A 20,735-nucleotide genomic window follows, 5' to 3' on the forward strand; every position below is an offset into this window, starting at 1 on the left:
CTAAATTATCCACTCACATAGACAATTGGTTTGACAGCAGGTACTTAGGGAGAGGATGCACACTGCAAATAGGTTATGACTTTTAAACCTGAAAATCTGCAGACTGAAAGGTGGAATAACATTGCTCTAATGAGGCCCTCCCAGAGCATTCAGCAAAGGTCTGCTAAATGTCAGTGCTGTGTGTACTGGGGCAGTGGTCCCTTCAGGCTTGGGTGGCTCAGAGCACTCAGGGTTTCTCCCTGGGTCCCCAAAAGCAGGATTTATCATCCCTTTCTTCATCCTCGTACATGGTCTATAGATGTAGCATAACTAAAATAAGTTATATGATGGAAGCACCCAGGCTGCTTCTGTAACTGTAGGTATCAGTTGGGTTATTTCAACAGGCACTTCCCTCCACTCTACAGGAGGACAGTTCAGACCAACTGCAGGTCAGCATTTTGCTTCAACAACAACAAAAAAAAAATTTGTTCATTCTAGGCTTTGAGTATTATTTTAGGTCAAATCTGAGCAAATCCTGTTGGGTGAGGAGTCTGTGTGATACCTGCTACAAAACACTGAGATATGTGAAAATGCATACCACCTGCATGATGGATATTTTGCTGTCACAACCCTGCAGAAATGGAAACAGAAACACTTGGAATCCATCCAGTTTCAGAGAACTTCAGGCATGTGATGGCTACACTGTGGGCCTGGTTAGGTTTCTGTTCAAGGAACACAGATGGGACAATTCACAGCAGGAGCCTGCAGGTGGACTTGCCTCGTGGAGAAAGCGTCCCTTGTTGAGTACAAGAGGCATTCACGGTCATGCTAGGTGCTGTGACCAGCCCTTCCCATACTGCACATCCTGTCTCATCACAGGAAACACAGCTAAGAAAGGTGATCTTGCTGGTCACCATTTAGGTGGGAAGGGAAAGCAGAAGACCCTTGCATGATCCACACAAAAAGTCCACTCAAGCTGCCAGGTAGCAAGGGAGATACTGAAGCTGGGGTTTGCGAAACAAAACCTGACCTGGGGTGAAGCAGTGGATGGGGAAGGACATCAGGATATCTGAAAAAGCTGAATACCTAAAAGGCTGCTTCTTGCTGCCTTGGCCGAGGACCTGTACTGGCAAGAGCTGGGTTATACTGGAGAGTGCTGAGAGACACCATCTACAAGGGGTTTTCCTGATACGTTCTCATCCTTCCCCTGCTCATCCCACAGAGTCATGAAGAACTTGTTCAACCCTAATGAACATCAGAAAACTTAATTGGCAGATTTGAGCGCTGCATTGGTCATCCCTCATTAGCCACACCGAGCCAGGACACTAGTGCAACGGGAGTGACTCACCAGGATTGCATTGTTGTCGGTGTTGATATTTACAACTCTGCAGCCAGCAGAACAGGGTGAGATGTATTCAACAGCGTTAGACCCGCAGATGGGGTTATAGGCTTTCTCAGGGCAGTTACAGTGGAGGTTACACTCCAAGGCGTGGTGTCCAAATTCAGAGCTACAGCAGGAAAAGAATAGTAATGTATGGTATTGAGCGTCATTAATTCACATTTTATATAGAAAATATACTGCCTGTATATTTAGATTAATAAAGAACCAACTGATTGCTTAAAAAAACTTTCTCCATATGTAAGTGAGGATCCACAAAAATAGCACCGTTAACCCCCCAAGCGCTTGCTATGCCTGGTCAAAGTATTTTGGCCACAAATGTTCAGGGGAAACACCCACTTCCTTCATATTTGGCCCCAAACACAGGGTTTTGGGTAGTGCAACACCACATCGTGGGAGTTGGTGTGCTTCCTGCTGAGGGCTTCAATCAGCTTCCACTGAGACCACAGGATGTGGAACATGTAAATTCATAGCAACTTGAATCAAGCCTTGACAGAAGACAAGAAGGTCCTGCCTGTGTTTATCCGTGTAGGGAAGCAGCCACGGCTTTGAAGGTATGATCTCTGGGCTGGCCTCTGCCCAAATTATTCACATGAGAGTAACATGCCACACTTTCAGATTTGGTGTTTATTCACAAAAGCATTATTTTCTAGCCTTATTCTATCACTGTTAACTGTTTCTTATGAGGAAATAAACCCATTTCTAGATATTAACTTCCACCACCACCCTGAGAAGTGCAGCTGGGGATGGGGGGAATGTCCTGCCCAAGTCCAGAGTAGCTGGAGCTGTCAGTACCTTTCGCCGTAGGTAACACCTGCGACCTTCTGCGTGGGGCAGCCGAGGAAGAGGAGAGGGAAAGCCACAAGCAGGCAGAGGAACATGCCAAGGATGCACATGGCGCTGCATTGCCTCAGGGACATCTGGAACCTCTTCAGGATGGCACCCCCCACCACGATCCCAACCATTGCTCCAGGAATGTTCACAGCACCTGGGGAAAGACAGGTCAGTTACCCTGTTTTCCATCCTCTGAGCCATATCAGTCCTTCATTCTAGAGAAGGCCCAAAGGATTTGTTGTTGGATTCCTGTTTTTCAGCATCAGTGATCTGGAGAGGACCAAGTTTTTTTGCAGGGGCTAGTGGGATAATGAAAGCAGCACTTTTGCAAGAACAGCAGCATCCCACAGCAAACTGGCTGTCTGCTGGATCTGTGCATGGAAGATGTAGAGATCAGTGAAAATCTATGCTTAATCCAGCAAATGTGGGGTTTTTTTCAGTGTGGACAGGAGAAAATGTCAATGAAATAGAGAGGATATTTAATTTCTGCGTATTGCAGTAATGTGCCCACTTCTGTTGCCATCATTACAAAACTGTGAAGGTTTCCATGACAGACTCGGAGTCTTGCAAAACTAAGAAAACTAACACCAAAGAAGGGTAATTTGTTTAATTCAACAAAGAAACAACAGGGAGATTGCCCATGAATAACCCCACAAGGGAGGGATTTCTAACTACAGAAAGCTTTTTGATCTCACAGAAAAAGGAAAGCAAGATTCAGTTGCTGGGAACAAAAGATAGATAAATTCGAACAAGAGATACGGTGCAAATCTTTAGCAGAGTGGGTAAAACAAGCCTGGGAGCATCAGCGGAGGACACCACTGCTTCAGCATTTAACCTTTCTTCCTGTATTTAGCCTGAGTTGATGGGTTTTGCCAGTCCGTTCTGCTCACTTTCTTCTGATTTATTTGTTGCAGACTTCAGAAGGCTCTTTCTCTGACAGTGCATGCTATTTGTTCAAAACCACATTTAAAATGCTTCTGTATCTAGACCTCTGTGCTTTCTGTTTATAAGAGTAGGGCTTTATTCTTCCTATTTTTATTGCCATGAGAAGCTTGCACAGGGAGACCTCAGCCTTGAAGAGGACATTCTGGATATTACAATACAAGCAAACCCAGTCTAACCTCATGATCACATATCCTGCGTAACACCTATTCCTTTTCTTCCTAACAATACCCACTGCAAGCAATTAGCCCAATTGTCACAAGCAATTAGTCTACCTATAACAAACATTTTGAAGAGTTTAGACATGATGACACCAGCCTAACTGGTCTCATGCCACAAAGTGTCTTCAAAATGCATGCAAACATTTCTGCAGTTTTTAATTTTATTTACTGTCTACTTTTTTAAAGACCCTTTACCCAATGATCAGTGTAAAGTAATCCCTACCACAAAAACATACACAATTCATATCTGATGTTTCTTTGCTCCCTTGATGCAATCAGTTGGCCTCCTCTCCTTGATTATAGCGAACAACTTTAGATAAAAAACATCTCTCCAAATCTTAAAAGATATTGTTCTAGCAAGCTCAGGCTGCAGTGTAAAGGATGGAAGGTAGAGAGTAGGTGAGAAATTGTATGGGCAACAACCTTGTGCTGTGTCTGTCTGTAGGAAATGGAAGGAGACCGGCTCCAGAGGGAAAGGTGCTTCTGAGTAATCGCTAGATTATTTTCTGAGTGATGCTCAAAGGCTGGCAAGCCTTGACAGCAGCACTTACCGATGATCATGTTAGCGAAGGATGCTGTGAGGGAGAACTGTCTCTCCAGGAATTTCCCCATGAACGTTGCTAAACCAGCAACCATGGCAGAGAGGTTGACCTGAGCCAACACCACCAGCAGGTAGACAGGATGACGCAGGTTCCTCAACAGGATCATGGGAAAATCTGAAAGGAGAAGGGGAAATCTGTTGCATACAGAGGAGGCATACGGCAAAACGTTAATCTATGGAAAGTGGCAAAACCTTAAATCTTCCTGCAATTTTTTTGTGCAGAATTAACTCTTTAGGAGTGGCAAGCTCTTCTGAATGTTTCATTTACAAAGAGGCAGAATGTGTGCTTTCATGGTTTATCATTTCAGGGCTTGATTGTGTAACAATTTGGATATTAAAAGAGTCAGGATGAAGCATCAGGACATTGTAATAATTAAACACTGGAAAACTGCAAAATAGGGTGAGAGAAAGAATGTAACAGTCCCTGATCCCATCTGCCTCAGAAACCAGCTATGGGATGGGTGAATCAATGGCAGAAGTTAGTTGTTGACAAAGATGAAGCAAAAACAGTAGGGTTTTCAGATGCAGCCTCAAAGTGAATATCAGAAGATAGCAACTCCTCTCTGAACATGTCCCACCCATCCCTGCAGAGCTCACCTGCATATCTGTTAATCCTTTTGATTTGCTGCTAAGGCTGGTCATGCATAATTTCCCCTGAAGCCCATGCAGTCGAGACTGGGAACTGCTCTAAACACATGAGCACACAGCCAGTGTATAAAGGGTGTTTGCCAGCACGATGGGAAACTATCGGTGGCATCAGCATCAGTAGAGTAGAGTAGAGTAGAGTAGAGTAGAGTAGAGTAGAGTAGAGTAGAGTAGAATATTTTCAGTTGGAAGGGACCTACAACAATCATCTAGGCGGACTGCCTGACTACTTCAGGGCTGATCAAAAGTTAAAGCACGCTGTCAAGGCCACTGTCCAAATTCCTCTTAAACACTGACAGGCTTGGGGCATCAACTACATCTACAGGAAGCCTGTCCCATGTTTGACCATCCTCTCAGTAAAGAAATGCTTCTTAAGTAAACTCTAAATGAAGTATATTGACCCCACAAAATTGATAACTCTCATCAATACTTGGGTGATGGGCTCAAGCAGCCCTGCATATCTGCTAATGTAGAGGAAAAATCTGCTCTCTTCTACAGCGATACCTCCTGCAGAGCTTTTCTTCAGAGCTACCAGGGTCGTAGGATGACTTAGGAGAAAGGCAAGTGGCTCTGTGATATTTTTTCAGCCTCAGATGAGCCTCTATATACCATCTACGTCTCTGCCTTCAATGGGTGAACTGTACCTGGCACGGCTGAGAACAAGACTGAAATCTGCATGTCTTTCCCCAGCCAGCCATGAGCTGAGGGTTGCAGCATCCAGTGATTAGAGGGGTCATTCCAAACACACATGGCTTGAGTAAGCACAGCCTCGGTTCTTTTCTCTGAAGCTTTCTGGAAGGGCTCCTGCTAGAATCCCCAGGCCAGGTTGGAAGGGGCTTTGGGCAGCCTGATCTAGTGGGATGTCCCTGCCCATGGCAGGGGGGCTGGAACTAGATGATCTTTAAGGTCCCTCTCAACTCTGACTATTCTATGATTCTATGATTCCAGAACCAATATGAAAGTAGCTGTGAAGTCATTAAAAGTTAATTTATTTGTTTGCTGCAGTTGCAATTTCACTGTCCTTTTTGTTTCAGTCATAAAAATGTGGGGATTGATTACAGGAATGAAACACTCCAGTAAATTCCCCTGTGGCTAAACCCTTACTCTGCTTGAGAAAAAGATCTTCAGCCTGCTCAGCAAAGACAGCTGCTCTGCTCCCAGCGCTGCAGGAATCAGGATGCCTGATGCTGACACCCACCAGCTGCAGTTCTCCAGCCTAAAGCAATTTCTCTTTCACGCACAACCCAAGCCCACTTTCTGCTCATGCCTCCCCCTGAACCATGGCTTTTCCTCGTGCTCTTTGTCCAGCTTTGCAGCACAAAAGCAAAGGGCGTGCATAAGGGCAACTTCCAGACAAACAGATGATGAGTTTCCCAGATGAGGGCTCTGAAAGCCAATATGCTGAAGCAGAGATAAGGAATTAACAGAGAGGATTAACGCAAGAGCCTGCCATAAATTAATGGTGTTAATTCTTAGCAGCTCACAAACAATTGGGACGATCTTTATATCTGCTTCAGCACAGAGGAGGCTGCAGCAGGGACAACTATCTGGTGTTTGTCTGCGAGTTGCCCCAAGCTGTGTATTTGTTTTAGCTGTCCTAAAAAGTTATGTGAAGAGAAAAGGTCCCTCTCTGGATGTGAGAGGGTCCCCCATGTACAAAGGCAAAGCTCTCACTGATGGGAGTTTTGCCTCTGCAGCTCAGCACTTTGCTATCAGAGTCAGGTAAACAGCTAAAGACATTGAGGAGCAGCAAATTCAGGGCACTAGAGAGAGTCCAAGCCTCCAAGGCACATTTGAAAATCCCAAAATACTGACACGCTGAAGAGTTGGGAAGCTAGCAGTCAACTAGAGAGGGAGTGAGCTGCGATGGTATCTCTGTGCTAGACAAAGGTGAACCCCAAAGAGCAGAGGTGATTTTGCTCTTAGATATCAATACAGATCTTGCTTTTTGAAGGCAGATTCCTGCCTAGTTTACATATTGCTGTATCTCAGACACACTGCAAATATGAAACCTCAACTTTCTTATTGAAAGATCTCCTGAGACCTAACCCAGCCTTTTGTGGGAGGTTGTGGGAATTTCGACCACAAAGATTTCTTTTCCGTAGAGTTCTTTTCAATCAAACTACATCCCCTTTGCAACCTCAGATCACACTCATAAAGCAGATCTCCCACTTAATGGTGGGAGACAGCAAGATTGTCATACTCTGCATTCAACATCACATTACTAATTTGAGAGGAAGCTGGTTAGATATAAAAAACAAGTGGAAATTTAAAAATAATAATGAAATACCTTTGAAACCATCTTTAGGCACCATAAAGAAACAAACAAGTTACAAGCCCTGTGTGTTAATTGCTTTGAAGATCACTTTTAATGGATTAATTTGCAATCTGTGCAGAAAAAACTGCACATCCTCCCAGGTGTTTTCAACAGAAGCCTAGAAATTAGCAGTGGAAATTACTTCAAGGTAGCTAAATCCTACTTTCTTGATTACCTTTTGAAGGTCCAGTGCCTGCAAAAGGAGCACTTTGTAAGTACAAGGAGTAGAGTGCAACCCAATGTCACGCAGAACATTTGTGCAAGAGCCAAGATCCTTCCCCACAGTGCTTTGACTTCCCTACTTCAGAGTATCTCCAGCGAGTGGAGCCTGCTCCCTCCTTGGAGAATTGACCTCATTGTCTGGAAATACCCCCAGTGCTTTGCCTGAGTATTTATCCTGTACACAGCTCCATCCTGTTATTGCTGATTATGGATGGAAAAGCTCTTCCTGTCCTTGAGGTAGAGTTCCCAGAGGTTTTCAATCTGCTTTCTGCTCATCACACCTTGCCCCAGAAAGATCTAAAGCTCAGTGGCTTCCAGAGAAACAGAGAATGGGGTGGGCTCTGACCCATCCTCATTTTGCTCCAAATAAAGTAAATCGTGAAAAGTCCCACAAGCCTTATTTTCCTCTCAGTTATTTCCATGTGCACTGAAGCAACATAACAAATGACAAAATGCATTTCCTTCTCAATAATCATGCTTCATTTTGCATCATTTAAGCTGAAATAAGTGACTAAACAGCATTTCTGAACATCTTTCTCCTCCATGTCAGCTTAGTAATTTAAGGTTGGCCTCTGCCAAGCCCTTAAGAAAATTATGAACCTTTAAAGGCACTCTTCAGTCCTGTTCTGCTCAAGAAGCAGCCCCAAAAGCTCCCCTTGAGATGCAGATAGACCAGCAAGCAGATGAGGTCCAAGCCACTTCTTGCCAACAGACATCCCCAGCATAAAGCTTAGCCCTCTGCCCATAAAACAAATGTATTTTTTACAAGCAGTGAAAAGCTGTGAGCGTAAGACTTGATTAATACACAGCTTGCTATTTCTCTTAGAAAACACTACAGGAATCTGTTTGTGTAATTTCTGCTGGTGGATTGGCACTGCCCATCCCCTAAATGCCTATCTCCTCCCTTTCTGCAGAGTGGTCTCCTGCTCCTCATGCTGTGTGCAGAGATATTAGATACAATGAGAAAAGTTTCAATGATTTCAGAGCACAGTCCCATCAGTTTTGGCCCTCTAAGCCCAGCAAAGTGGGACCTCTCTCCTCAGGAGCTGGGTCATTGTTTTGTACTGGAGTGTGGTGTAGAAAAGGCTCAATAAGAACGTGGTACAGGGACAAGTCTGCACTACAGCATTTCTCCATCACATGTCTCATTCTGTCTCTCTTTTAAACAACTGAATGTATAAAATTACGAGACGATTCAGCCTGGAAAATCTCCAAAAGCTGTTTTCATAAACTATCATATACAAAAGAACAGTAAAAATAGAGAGGAAAGAATGCTTGGTGACACAAAGGGGAAACAAAATAAGCAGGAGAATCTCAAAATGGGGGGTAAAATTGTCTTTCTACTGACCTGTGGTTGGGCTAGCACTGAAGTTTTTAGACTTCACCAAAAACTGTCTCCATCTACACCATCACACATTAGCTACCACCTAGTTTCTGACTCTAAAAAGGGTTTTATATTAGAAAGCCCAGTCATTTCAGCAAGATTGCTCTCCTGGCAAAAACAGACACATCATTTTTTTCAGGAGTGGGCTTTAGGGGATAAATTCTCAGAAATAATGACTTTATTAGCGCAGCTCCCACAGCTCTGACAACAGCAGCCCCAATGCAGATACCAAGCCAATCCTGCAGCTCAAGCAGAGGTAAGATATTGCCTTGGCTTTTAACCCAGGAGAAGGGAGCTAATTTTTATTCATCTTTCAGAGGCAAAGAGCAGTGTCAGTGTGAAAATTCCATCTGAGTGCTATAAATCTGTTCCTGTGCATAGCTTCCATCATGCAGGTTTTTTAAATGACAGTGCAACAAGGTCAGCTGGGGATTAAACCCCTGACTTGCTCCTCTAATTTGGCATTAGGCTAGTGAGTAAATGGTGCATCTAGCAGAAGAAATATCTCCCCACGCTGGTCTGGCTGTGCCTGCCCTGCATTGACTTTAATAAAACAGAGAACTTGCAATAAATTACAGGCATAATATTCAGGAAATATGGAGGACGCTGACATGGACTGACTTCAGAGGGTCACTTTTCTTAAGGAATTGCCAAAGTGGAGAATATTTCTTTCAAACAAAACAACCCTCAGCAGTAGCCTCCACGCACTAAAGCCCAGCTGACTCCCTTCAGCACAAAGAGCCTACTCATTTCTAAACAAGCTAATTGCACTGGATTAAGATCACCCTATACAAACATGCATCTGATTTTAATTGCTCAGACCATGGCTCCACGCAGTCCTGGCCACCCTCAGTGAGCCAGGGAGTGCAGCCTGGCCCGGATATTGCCACCAGCCTTTAAAGAGGGGGGTCTGAGGAAGCTTTTGGGGATGAAGAGCTGCCACTGCTACTTGGGGTCTGATTCCTGCTGTGATCTGAAAGCTGAGCAAAAGCAGCCAGATGCACCCAAACTGCAAAACCCCTCTAACTGGGGAGCTCTTTCCCTTCCTCATGGCTCTGCTCAGGACTCACAGCTTGCATCTGTCTTTCCTGCTTGGCTTTGAGCTCTGATGAGGTTTTGCTCTCCTTTTCCCACTGCCCATAGCATAGAATCATAGAATAACCAGGTTGGAAGAGACCCATCGGATCATCGAGTCCAACCATTCCTATCGAACACTAAACTATGCCCCTTGGCACCTCGTCCACCCGTGCCTTAAACACCTCCAGGGAAGGTGACTCAACCACCTCCCTGGGCAGCCTATTCCAGTGCCCAATGACCCTTTCTGTGAAAAACTTTTTCCTAGTGTTCAGCCTAAACCTCCCCTGGTGGAGCTTGAGGCCATTCCCTCTTGTCCTGTCACCTGAACAGGACAAGAACCATAAAGCTGCATCTTGAGGCTTATCTGTGCATGAGGCTGAGCACAGGGAGGAACATCCCTTTTTCTTATCAGCATTGCAACCCATTGTATTGCCCATTGCCAGGATGTGTGCTTCTGCAAGTAGAGAAATCCCATCCAAATGGGAGGCAGGGGATGCATACACTTACTTTTGATGAACTTGGTTAGAGAGAGGTTCTGCATGTGTTCAGATCTTGATCTGAGCTGGCTGAGCATATGCTCACACTTCTTGCAGTCGCTCTCCTTCCCACTTGCCACCTGGGGACAGATGAGACAGGGCTGTCACCATACTGACTATGTCAAAATTTCCACTGAACTTGACCATTTTCACGGGTGTGTTGCTGAGAGAAAGCAAAATCTCTCTCCCAAATCACGACAGACAGCAGGCCGTGCTTCTGGCAGGCAGAGCTGGCAAAGTTTCTGGGCTTGGCCAGCATTGGCCATGTCCAGCGGGAAATGTGCAGCCACCACCAGGCAGGCGTCCTCCAGCTTTTGATGTGTGGTGGTTACTCCATGCCCGTCCACTGGGTCTCTGATGGGGCTCATAGCATCCACACAGAAATCTGTGTTATAGAGGTGAAAGCCAACTTCCTCCAGTTTCCCCAACAGTAATAAATCAAAATTCACAAATACTGAGCTGAGCCATTATCCAGGTCCAGCATACTGTGTGCTTAGTGTGTAAGCCTTTGTTTCAGGAAAGATGGATTCTCTTAGGGAGATACTTTTCTTCCCCAGAGAGTCTGGTTTGACACCGCATGCAGGGGAAGCAGGCACAGGAATCCAAGGAGCAACATAGTTAGACCTTCATCTAAAGTAGGTTTGGACAGAGGATGAGTATTTCCCCTGCGCCTCCATGTGTACCCTAACAATCTGCTGTGCTGGTACCTTTGCCCATGCTGCCAGCAGGAAGAGCTGGCAGCAAAAGTAGGAGGAAAAGATCCAGGTAAGGAGGAGATTTGGGATGGAGGCAAAACATTTTTCACCTCATAAACCAAGAGCCACGTGCAGCAGGGAGATATGCGAGGGCATGGGGAGCAGCCACAGACCCCTCACCTCTCCCAGCCCTTTTCCACTCTTCTTCTGCTCCTGAAACCTCCATTGAATTCTAGCAACTCCTACTCACTTTAATGCTTTTGATATTTTTTTTTTAATCTTCTCTCTCCCACTGAACAGCAGCACATCCTCTCCCATCCTGGTCTGTGGAAGAGGACAGGTCTTGCATCTGCCTCCCCTTCTTCCTTCTCTGTTCAGGAGAACATCACTTTACAGCTGGAGGTCAGACGGGTCCAGGTGTTTCTGCACAGTTTATCCTCAGCTGGTGCTTACAGCTCCGCAGGACACTAACCCAGGTGCCTGCACGACCTACCCCCTGTGTTAGGCTGCCACCATTCACAAGCAAAGACGTGCTGGCTGAAGACAAGAGGCAGAAGTTTTATGGCTTGGATCACTTAAGGTCCAGTCCAGCCTTATTAGACGACTGCATGTCCGAGGCAACTGTCCCATCAGCAAGCAAGAGGTCAAATAGGGGGAGGATTTCTTGTATGTGCATCCTATTCCCTGTTCTGCAGGCTTTTAGGGGGATCACTGCGTGGAGGGCATTAATTAGATTAGACGTGCTACTATATATGTGTAATAGCAGAAAGTGTTCAGCGGGAGTGCGGTTTTCATGGAAAAACACAGCATAGTTTTATCCAAAAGGACACAGCCAGCAGCCCCGTCTCTGACATTCCACATCAGCTCAGCAATGGCGCTGTTGCAACTCTTGACACAAATTTAATATGAGTTGGACAAATGAGTTCATTCAACAGAAATTAGATGCTCTTAATTCACAGAAAAAAACCAGACAGTTCTTTGGCTAAGTGATCTCTTCTCCTTTTAATCTGAAACTTATCATTAAACATCAGAGAGGTCAAATTCTCCTGCTCTGTGAATGCCACACTCCCTTTTTGAGAAGCCTCTGTAAGGCAAAAGCGATAAAACTCCTCTCATGGTTTTTATTGGTAGAGCTTGGGTTTTAATACATTTTTCAAATGTAAAGATAAAATCCAGTTTCCTTTCACTTTTCAATTGGGTTACAGGGTCTCTTCTATCTGCTCTAAAACTGCAGTGTTTTCCAAAAATACATTCAAGCTGTTACTGACTGTGGCTTTCTCAGCTCCCAGCTGTTTGTACTTTAGAGAGGTAACAGCCTGCCAGGCACTGTCTGCACATTTGGAAAAGGAAAAAAAAGTCCCAAATTCCCCAGTCAGGGAAGCCTCTGCATGAGCGTGACCCTTGCAAACAGGACATTCCTGTGCACATCTGCAGGCTTAGCACCCACCTGAGGAGCAGCTACTGTCTGCACATGGAGCAAAACCCTCAAGGAGGAGGAAAACTCCTCTTTCCCACTCTAACTTGGCCCCCTGATATATTTTTTTGCTGCCTGGAAACATCAGGAAATATATTTCTCTAGGGTGAAGCAGGCATATTCGCACACCAGGGAAGCAAGCTGCAGAGGGACCAGCACCAATCCTGCCTGTTTGCTGTGAGAAGGGCGGTGAGCAAAGCTGACTTTACTGTTGGAAATCCTCAAGCCCTACTGATGATGCTCTGCTGCTGTTGTGGGACGTTTTAAGCGGGTGGTTTGGCAGGCTGGAGTTGCTAGATGCAATAACATGGGCTGGTTGCTCAAGCACTACACCAGCCTCATGCCAAAACAAAAAAATGTGGAAAACAACTTGCAAAATTTTTCAGGATGATTCCTTAGAGGACTCTGTTTCCCAGCGCACAGTGAATGGGCTCTTTTTGCAGCTCATGGTTTTGCAACGGGATTTTATCTATTGCTGTCACTTCTAGCCCCATGGAGGGGAGGAGGCAGACTGGTTTTTGAGGAAGCAGGATGAAGTTGCCCCATGCTTTGCACTAGGAAGAGCATCCCTAACCTGACTTCAGCCTGGGGAAAGCCCCTGTTTCCCTGCATGAACATGAATAAGGTATGACTGAGCAGGGCTGAGACACGGACGTGCTTCGCAGGAAAGGCAAATGAAGGCAGCTTGCCCACAAGCTGGGTTCCTGGCAAATGCAGGAGTCCCTGTCTTCACCTACCTGCTATTGCACCTGTAAGAAGGGCAGCCAGAGGTGCCCAGTAGTCTGTTTTTATTCAACTGGAAAAAGGAATAAATTACCTATTCTGTGACAAAGAGGTTTTCCTCACTTAATTTGAGCCTTCTGCAGAGCTTTCCTCTGGCTGTGCAGGACCTGGCAATCATGGCTCAGTGAAAAATAAGGTCAGAGAAGTTATTTTCATGTAAAACAAACAAAATGTAAAACCTCATGGCTTTAAAAAGAATTATTTTTCTCCTGACAAGGTCATGCTCCATACAAACACTTCATTATGCCTCTTCCAGCAAGTGTGGGCCCCACCAGGGACCCTATTTCCTGAAGTGACAGGCACCTTGCTCATGTGAAATGGGACGATTATTTTTAGCTGCTGTTTGCACCTGTCTTCAAAGCTCCCTTGGGAAAATCCAAATGTAGAGACCAGCCTGTTCCTGTAAGATGCCAGTGGTACCACCATGCCCTGGTATTTGGCCCCCAATTGTTACCCAGATAATGCCGTGTGTTTCTAGACTGGCTTTGCTGGTGCTTTAGAAGCTTTAAAGAGGCAGCCTCAGAGCATCACAGCCCCAGAAGCAAAGATTTCTAGACAAAGACTTAGATTTCCCTGTATTTGCTCTTTAACCTTTCCCTACTAACTGATAACCCAAATTGAAGCAGCCGTTTCAGAGAGATCCCCATCAGTTATTTTCATTTCAGCTTTTCGCGTGTACTGGAAGCACACCAGGTCACTGCTGAATAGATGTGGGAGGATTTGAATAAATCTGTCCCAAGACAGAAACTGGAGAAGTTATTTTTCACTTCCTCAGCACTGTTGCACAATGCCTCTGCTTGCACAGAAGGATCAAGTTGCTGCCCCAGCACCATCCCACCACACTGGACCTGGGATGTCCGCTGGGACCCCTGGAGCCAAGACCAGACAGAACTGTCAGCTGTTTGCACCCTGTAAACACCCTCCATGGGTTGGGAAGTCCCCAACAACCCTGACACAGGGCAGAAGGCTCCTTACAGGCTCAAACATGCTGGTACTACCCTGTGATGTAGCCAAGAGTAGCATCAACATGCAGGAGGCACCACTGGGACAGGGCAGGAGTGGTACTGGCTGCATTTTACCTGCAGGAGCTTCTGCTCGCCACAAACCTTCTTTTGCCAAAGCAACATCACCTCCAGCAGGAACAGCAACACCCAAACATTGGAGAAGGACACGCGTAGCTAGGACTCAAACACATATGCTTCAAGGTTCCCCCATGCTTACAGCCTCCTCCCACCATCATGCACCAGGTGTTTTTTGGGACAAAAAATGTCAATCTAGTATGCACGTTGTGACCCTAAAGTTGCTGGCTCTCCCCACTCCTTGTTTTGCGGCACTGCCCAGACAGATGGGTTTTGTCCTCAGATATGGGGGTGTGACTTCTTAATGCTCTGCTCTTCCATGTACATCTCCTTGAAAATGGAGCTATGTGTCCAGCTTGGCATTCCCCTCCTCCTCTCTTATCTGCAGGATAATTGAAAGTAAAACCCGGAGACATTGTAGATGACGGGGGACACATTGTCCAAATCCCAGTGTAAAAATCACATCAGATGCACTTTGCTAGGCCACAACAGAGCTGTGTCATCACTGCACAACCCAAGCACTCCCACAATTTACATCCCCCCAACCTCACCATGAAACACCCCTGAAAATCCACCTCCTCTGTTCTGCAAAGGGTTTAATCTCCCAGCCTCTCTGTCCCATTCCACGGACATGACTGTGCCCTTTCCACCTCTCCTGTTATTAACACAAAGGAAGAAACATAGTTTATTTCCATCTCATTTCTGAACTTCTCCCAGTTGAAGTGCCATGTATGAAGCTTTGAGATGAAGAAGGATCAAATATGAAAAAGGCATCATCCTGCCCATCACTTCTGGTTGGCACCCAAATGTCCTCCAGGTGGATGGGTACCTTGGGTTAGGGGCTGATGAAGATTAGCAGCCTGTTCTCTCTCCTCAACAACATCCGTGATTAAATAAATAAACAAACACAACGTAGCAGGTCTATTATCTACAGACCTAAACAAGGCAGAATGTGCGGCACCAAATGGGAAACCATTAGCTAAACTGGAGAACGTGAAAATTAGGAGAGTAAACACAACATGGCTAAACAGTAGAAAGACAACAAAGCATTCCAGAGGGATACTTCCTGCTGGGATGTGCTGGTGGCTTCCCTGGTGGTTTGATGCAGAAGTCCCAGCTAATATTTTCAGTAATCCCTTTGGCATAGTGAGATGACGTGCTACTCAATGTGCAGAGGAGAAGAAAGGTGGGGATTGTCTATACAGAGAGGGCCAGGACACCACACAGGAAAAAGTAGGCAATTAGAAGGCTGAAATAACAGAAACCAAACCAAACTTAGTGCAAAGGGCACAGCCATGCACTTAGGGTTTAAAAATAATTTCTATTGCACAGCTGGAAATGCTGGAAATGAGAGGAGGAGAATGACAAATTGCTCTAGGACTATCTCTGCATAAACATATGGTGCAGCCACGGAAGACATAAGTGTGATGCGAGGAAGAACTGCAGACGGTGTTTCCAGAAGAGCTGGAGAAGCGCAGACTCTGCTACACCACCACTGGAGACCAGATTCAGACCAGTGCAACAGTGGGAAAACCAGCTTGTGGTTGGGATGGGTGAAGAGCAAGGCTGCTGGGATGCAGAAGTTCTTTGGCAGCAAAGGACTGTCTAGCCTTCCTCACCCCCCCAAAAGAAAGGCTTTCTACAACCACACCAATATGGCAATGAGTAGGAAAAAATATTTAATCAGAATTAGGAGCAGAACAACAAACTAAAGGCTAAACTTTAGACTGGAGATTATACTAAGTTTTGCAATATGCTGGGAAATAGGTTTCTGAAACCACCTGATGGTGAAGCTGGGAGGAAAGCACTGATGAGATGGACTCAGATCCCGAAGGGATTGCATGACTGTGAACTAGAGATGCCAGGGCTTGGACATGACCCGGACATGTAGACTCAATTTCCATAAAATCCATCTGAGCTTTCTCATGAGGCATCTGTTTGCAGATGACATGTGCTTTGTCAGGGAAGTGTCACTCACCCCCTTTGTATGGCATTTGGGAGATGTTTTACATGACTTTGGAGTGTCACAGTATGAAATCTGAACCAGGAGATAATAGGGTGTACAAGACAGATCTTGCACACAAAGAATGCTGAGCAAGGGCAGTGCTCCTGCTTTTGTTTAAAAGGTGCCTCTGAGATCTCCTTTACCCTTTTCAAGCCCTTTTGACGTGCCTGCAGAGCTGCAGGGACCGAGGGAGTGCTTTATCAGCTGCAATAGTGGCAATAGCCACAAAGCCTGCAAGACAGACAGACACTGTGCCCAAGCGAAAATACAGGTAAAGTCTTCAGCAGAACACAACTGCCTGGATTGAGATATATAACATCACCAGCAACAGATGGTGAAGCATGAGCTGAACTCTGGCTGCTCTGGAAAATGCTTAAAACGCTGTAGTTCCCCACAATTCAGGACACAACCCTGAGAAATATTTCAAACTCATGAAGGCAGGAAAAACTGGTCTTGACTGGAAACAGTTCATCCAGTCACAGCCTCCGCATCTCATCTCCTGCCTGAGATGATGACAACTTTATAGCTTTGCTGTGATCGTTCCTCAAACAGGATCATTCACAATACTTTGGTACTCAAAATTTATGGACAAGTTTCAAAATAGAGAAATAAAAATGCTCCAGGTCTGGAGTGACAGGCTGATGATCAAAAGATCAAAAGAGCGAATGCTCACTATCATTAATGTGAACATTAAGTGCAAAAGTCATTCCAGGAATTTTTTTTTAAAAAAGAAGCTATAAAATAAAGGTGAAGTTGAACTGTGGTTGTAGAACAAATAATGCAGATCTGTTTTGACTGATGGGAGGAGGCATGTAAGCCTCCAAATAGGCAGGTAAGCCTCCAAATAGGCAGAGGGCTGTGCTGTTAGTGTTTGCTGGATGATGCCATTGAGTAGGGTGGTCCTTGGTCTGGAGAAACCACCACAGGGTCAGATGAGTTCTACAGAGTGAGGCAGGAGAAAGAATGGAAAATGAAGTTAGGATGAGAATCAGAGGAGAAATATCACTTTGGGCAGCAAGAAGGACTGAGCCATGAGCCAGTTGTTGCTGCTGTGATTTTGTTTGTTGGACTTTGCAGCAGGGAAACACATCCACAACTTGGTGTGGACACTTTATTTCCAGGCAGCCTCATCATCTACTGAGGCATGTGTGGTCCCAGGGGTCTGCAGACACAAAGTGGCCTGGCCTGGGGCACCTGAAATTCCTTTTTGACCTCCAGAAATGAAGTCCCACAGCTGGTGATGCAGAACCATCTCAGCTGCTTCTGTGTACAGAGCAGTTCATAGAATCATAGAATCATAGAATCATAGAATGGTTTGGGTTGGAAGGGACCTTAAAGATCATCCAGTTTCAACTCCCTGCTGTGGGCAGGGACACATTCCACTAGACCAGGCTGCCCAAGGCCCCATCCAGCCTGGCCTTGAACACCTCCAGGGAGTGGGCATCCACACGTTCCCTGGGCAACCTGTGCCAGTGCCTCACCACCCTCTCAGTAAAAATTTTTTCTTCAAGTCTAGTCTAAATCTCCCCTTTTTCAGCTTAAAACCATTACCCCTTGTCCTATCACTGCATTCCCTGATTAAGAGCCCCTCCCCAGCTTTCCTATAGGACCCCTTTAAATACTGGAAGAGTGCAATCATATGTCCCCAGAGCCTTCTCTTCTCTAGGCTAGACAAGCCCAACTCTCAGCCTGTCCTTGTATGAGAAGCGCTCCCGCGCCCTGATAATCTTTGTGGCCCTCCTGTGGACTTGTTCCAACAGGTCCATGTCCTTCCTCTGTTGAGGATTCCAGAGCTGGGGACAGTAGTCCAAGTGAGGTCTCACGACCGCAGAGTAGAGGGGCAGAGTCACCTCCCTCAACCTGCTGTCCACGCTGCTTTTGATGCAGTCCAGGACATGGTTGGCTTTCTGGGCTGCAAGCACACATTGCTGGCTCTTGTTGAGCTTCTCACCCACCAATACCTCCAAATCCTTCTCCTCAGGACTACTCTCAATCCATTCCCCACCCAGCCTGTAACTGTGATAGGGATTGCCCTCACCCAGGTGCAGGATCTTGCACTTGGCCTTTTTGAACTTCATGAGAATCACACTGGCCCACCTTTCAAGCCTGCCAAGGCCCTTCTGGATGACAACTCTTCCCTCAAGCATTCCAACTGCATCACACAGCTTGGTGTCATTGGCAAATTGTTGAGGGTGCCCTCAATCACACTGTCCATGTCTGCGGAAGATGTTAAACAACACCAGTCCCATTACTGACCCCTGCAGAATGCCAGTCACCACCAGTTTCCACCTGGACCAGATCTGTGCCTTTTTCCCCCTTGTGTTATTATGGTTGACATGTCTAGAGGCATTTGCCGTGGCTCAGATAACATGCTACTGGAGGAAGGAATAAATCATTATGATAAGGGAATGAATTAGCTTCAGCAATAAATCTTGGCCAGCTTGCAGTTAGAAAGCATGTGATTGTAACAGGAGTTCAGCTTGTTTACCAGCTGAAACAAGCAACAAATCAAGTATTGTGTATCTTAAAGAAACTTATCCCTGACTGATGCTCCAAGCCACCAAAGCCAGGCTGGCTAAAAGGAAAAAGGACAATTCTGCAAGAAGTAAAGAACAGACCTGAGCTTCCAAGAGGACACAGTGATGAAGGAGATAAGACAAAGACCACCAGAGGCTTCTGAAGACCACAGAGAAACTGTGGTGTGCCTAGAAGAGTGGGTGATAAACTATGATAACGAGTTCTCAGAAAAATAATGAATATGTAATGTATTTCTTGGAATCTATATGGATATGTATGTTTAGCCAGTGTAAAAGTCATGTAACCAGCCTCAATAGTTGCACACATTAGGTGGAATTATTCCTGTGCCTGACATCACATTAAAGGATACCTACTTAATAATCAAATTGGCATTGATTATTGAGTTTGGCTTTTTTCATGGTATCACTGGGGCTTTACAAGCATGGTGCAAAAGCCCAGCTGATGTTTCAAATAATTGCAGCTTATGGTTGCTCTGCTGGTGGTAGGGTTGTTTTTTTCCCTGCTTTGGACAGTCAGAAACCCTGATACCAAAGGCAGGCAAGGAAATGCCGATCATCTTTGAAGATGCAGCTGTACTTAGACAGGATTTACCCAAATGTTATCACAATGTCTGTTCTTGGTTAACTCCGAGTCTACAAAACTCTATGCTGATTCCATCCCTCCCTCCCCATCTGCAGTGTGTTGGTGATGGGGCTTCGTGTTGCAGAGCCCAGACAAGAAGCTACCATTGGGATCCCACCTTTCCTCGCTGCAGTCCCTCTCTCTATCCCAAAACATGGAAAAAACCAAGAAGAAACAATAACTTTGCACTGGGCAGTGAGAAGAAACCTCGAAGCAACCCTAAAGCCACAGCATGAGTCACTGCAGGTCCCACCGTATCATGGAAGAGCAGAGGCTCTGACTGGGGCAGAGGAAGGTACAATTGGAGTCAATGCTACACCAGCACTGAACTTCATGTCTGGAGACACACATTTCCTTCCAGTATTGCATGTCTTAGCAACTGTTTTGCAATATATCCCTGGCTTTTGAAGGGGAACCATGGCTCTAGCAAGTTCAACGTTGGGTGCAGTAATTCCATGGCCTTAGAGATGCTGCTGCCTCCAGCTTATTGGAAAGGAAGCTGCCCTTTCTGACAGAAAAGTGATTATGCTTATACTTTTAGCTGAACAATGATTTATTCCAAGGGGAAGGAAGACAAAATGGTACTTTTTTTCTGCTGTACCAACAGAAAATCACCTGAGACTTTTTTTAAAGCAGGGCCCATTCCTGCTGCTGGTGGTGCTGATGACCCCTGGGGATGGGACAAGCCCAACCAATGGTCTCAGCTGGCCCTGGCACCTCCTGTCCTACAAGGGGTCAGAATGTTGTCATCTCTTTACTCAGCCACATGGGAGCATTCCCTACAGATATCAACCAGTGGAGCAGGGTGAAATCTTCCTGCTCTTTTTTTAAATCAATATCCAGCCAATCCTTTCTTCAACTCTTCAAAACTGCTCAGACTGATTAAAGTGCAGCATTTGCAAAAAAAAAAGTACAGTTACTTTAGTTTGAAGTACATTATTTTGTCTCAAGAGCCATTTATGAAATGAATACTCCCATCATCCCTAATAAAGAGCCTTTCCCCTAAGATGTAGTGTCCTGCCCTTGCACACCGAGCAGGTTCTGCTAATATAGATCATCTGTAATGACTTTAAAGTGAACCAAGCTTCAGGAGAATAAATCAGGCATATTGCATTCTGTATCACCCTCACCCTGCAAAGCACTGAGCAGTTTCCACCACATTACCTCGCAGGACCATAGCACCTTTGTAAACCTGACAGCATATATAACCCAGAAGTGTAACTGATAGAATAGATCACATTTTTCCAGGTAGACGAACCCCAAATCTCCCTAAGAATCACTCATTCATGTGGAAATTCAGGCAGGTGCAAGAGAAATGAAGAATCATCCTGCACCAGACAATGCATGGACTTGTTTGGACAAGAAAGTTTTGATGCTGCCTCA

General features: G+C 45.5%; 1 protein-coding gene across 2 annotated transcripts in view; it reads right to left on the reverse strand.

Moving 5' to 3' along the window:
- The window catches only part of SLCO2B1 (solute carrier organic anion transporter family member 2B1), a 59,679-nt gene that overhangs the window by 7,786 nt on the left and 31,158 nt on the right, over nucleotides 1-20,735 (reverse strand). For both annotated transcript variants that reach the window (XM_069883337.1, XM_069883338.1), the window contains exons 8-11: nucleotides 10,129-10,237; nucleotides 3,927-4,091; nucleotides 2,174-2,366; nucleotides 1,328-1,487 (exon numbers count right to left, since the gene is read on the reverse strand). In XM_069883337.1, coding sequence (XP_069739438.1) covers nucleotides 1,328-1,487; nucleotides 2,174-2,366; nucleotides 3,927-4,091; nucleotides 10,129-10,237 — 627 coding nt within the window. The remainder of the gene's footprint in view (nucleotides 1-1,327; nucleotides 1,488-2,173; nucleotides 2,367-3,926; nucleotides 4,092-10,128; nucleotides 10,238-20,735) is intronic.

Source organism: Phaenicophaeus curvirostris, chromosome 1, assembly GCF_032191515.1.
Source record: "Phaenicophaeus curvirostris isolate KB17595 chromosome 1, BPBGC_Pcur_1.0, whole genome shotgun sequence".
NCBI lineage: Eukaryota > Metazoa > Chordata > Aves > Cuculiformes > Cuculidae > Phaenicophaeus > Phaenicophaeus curvirostris.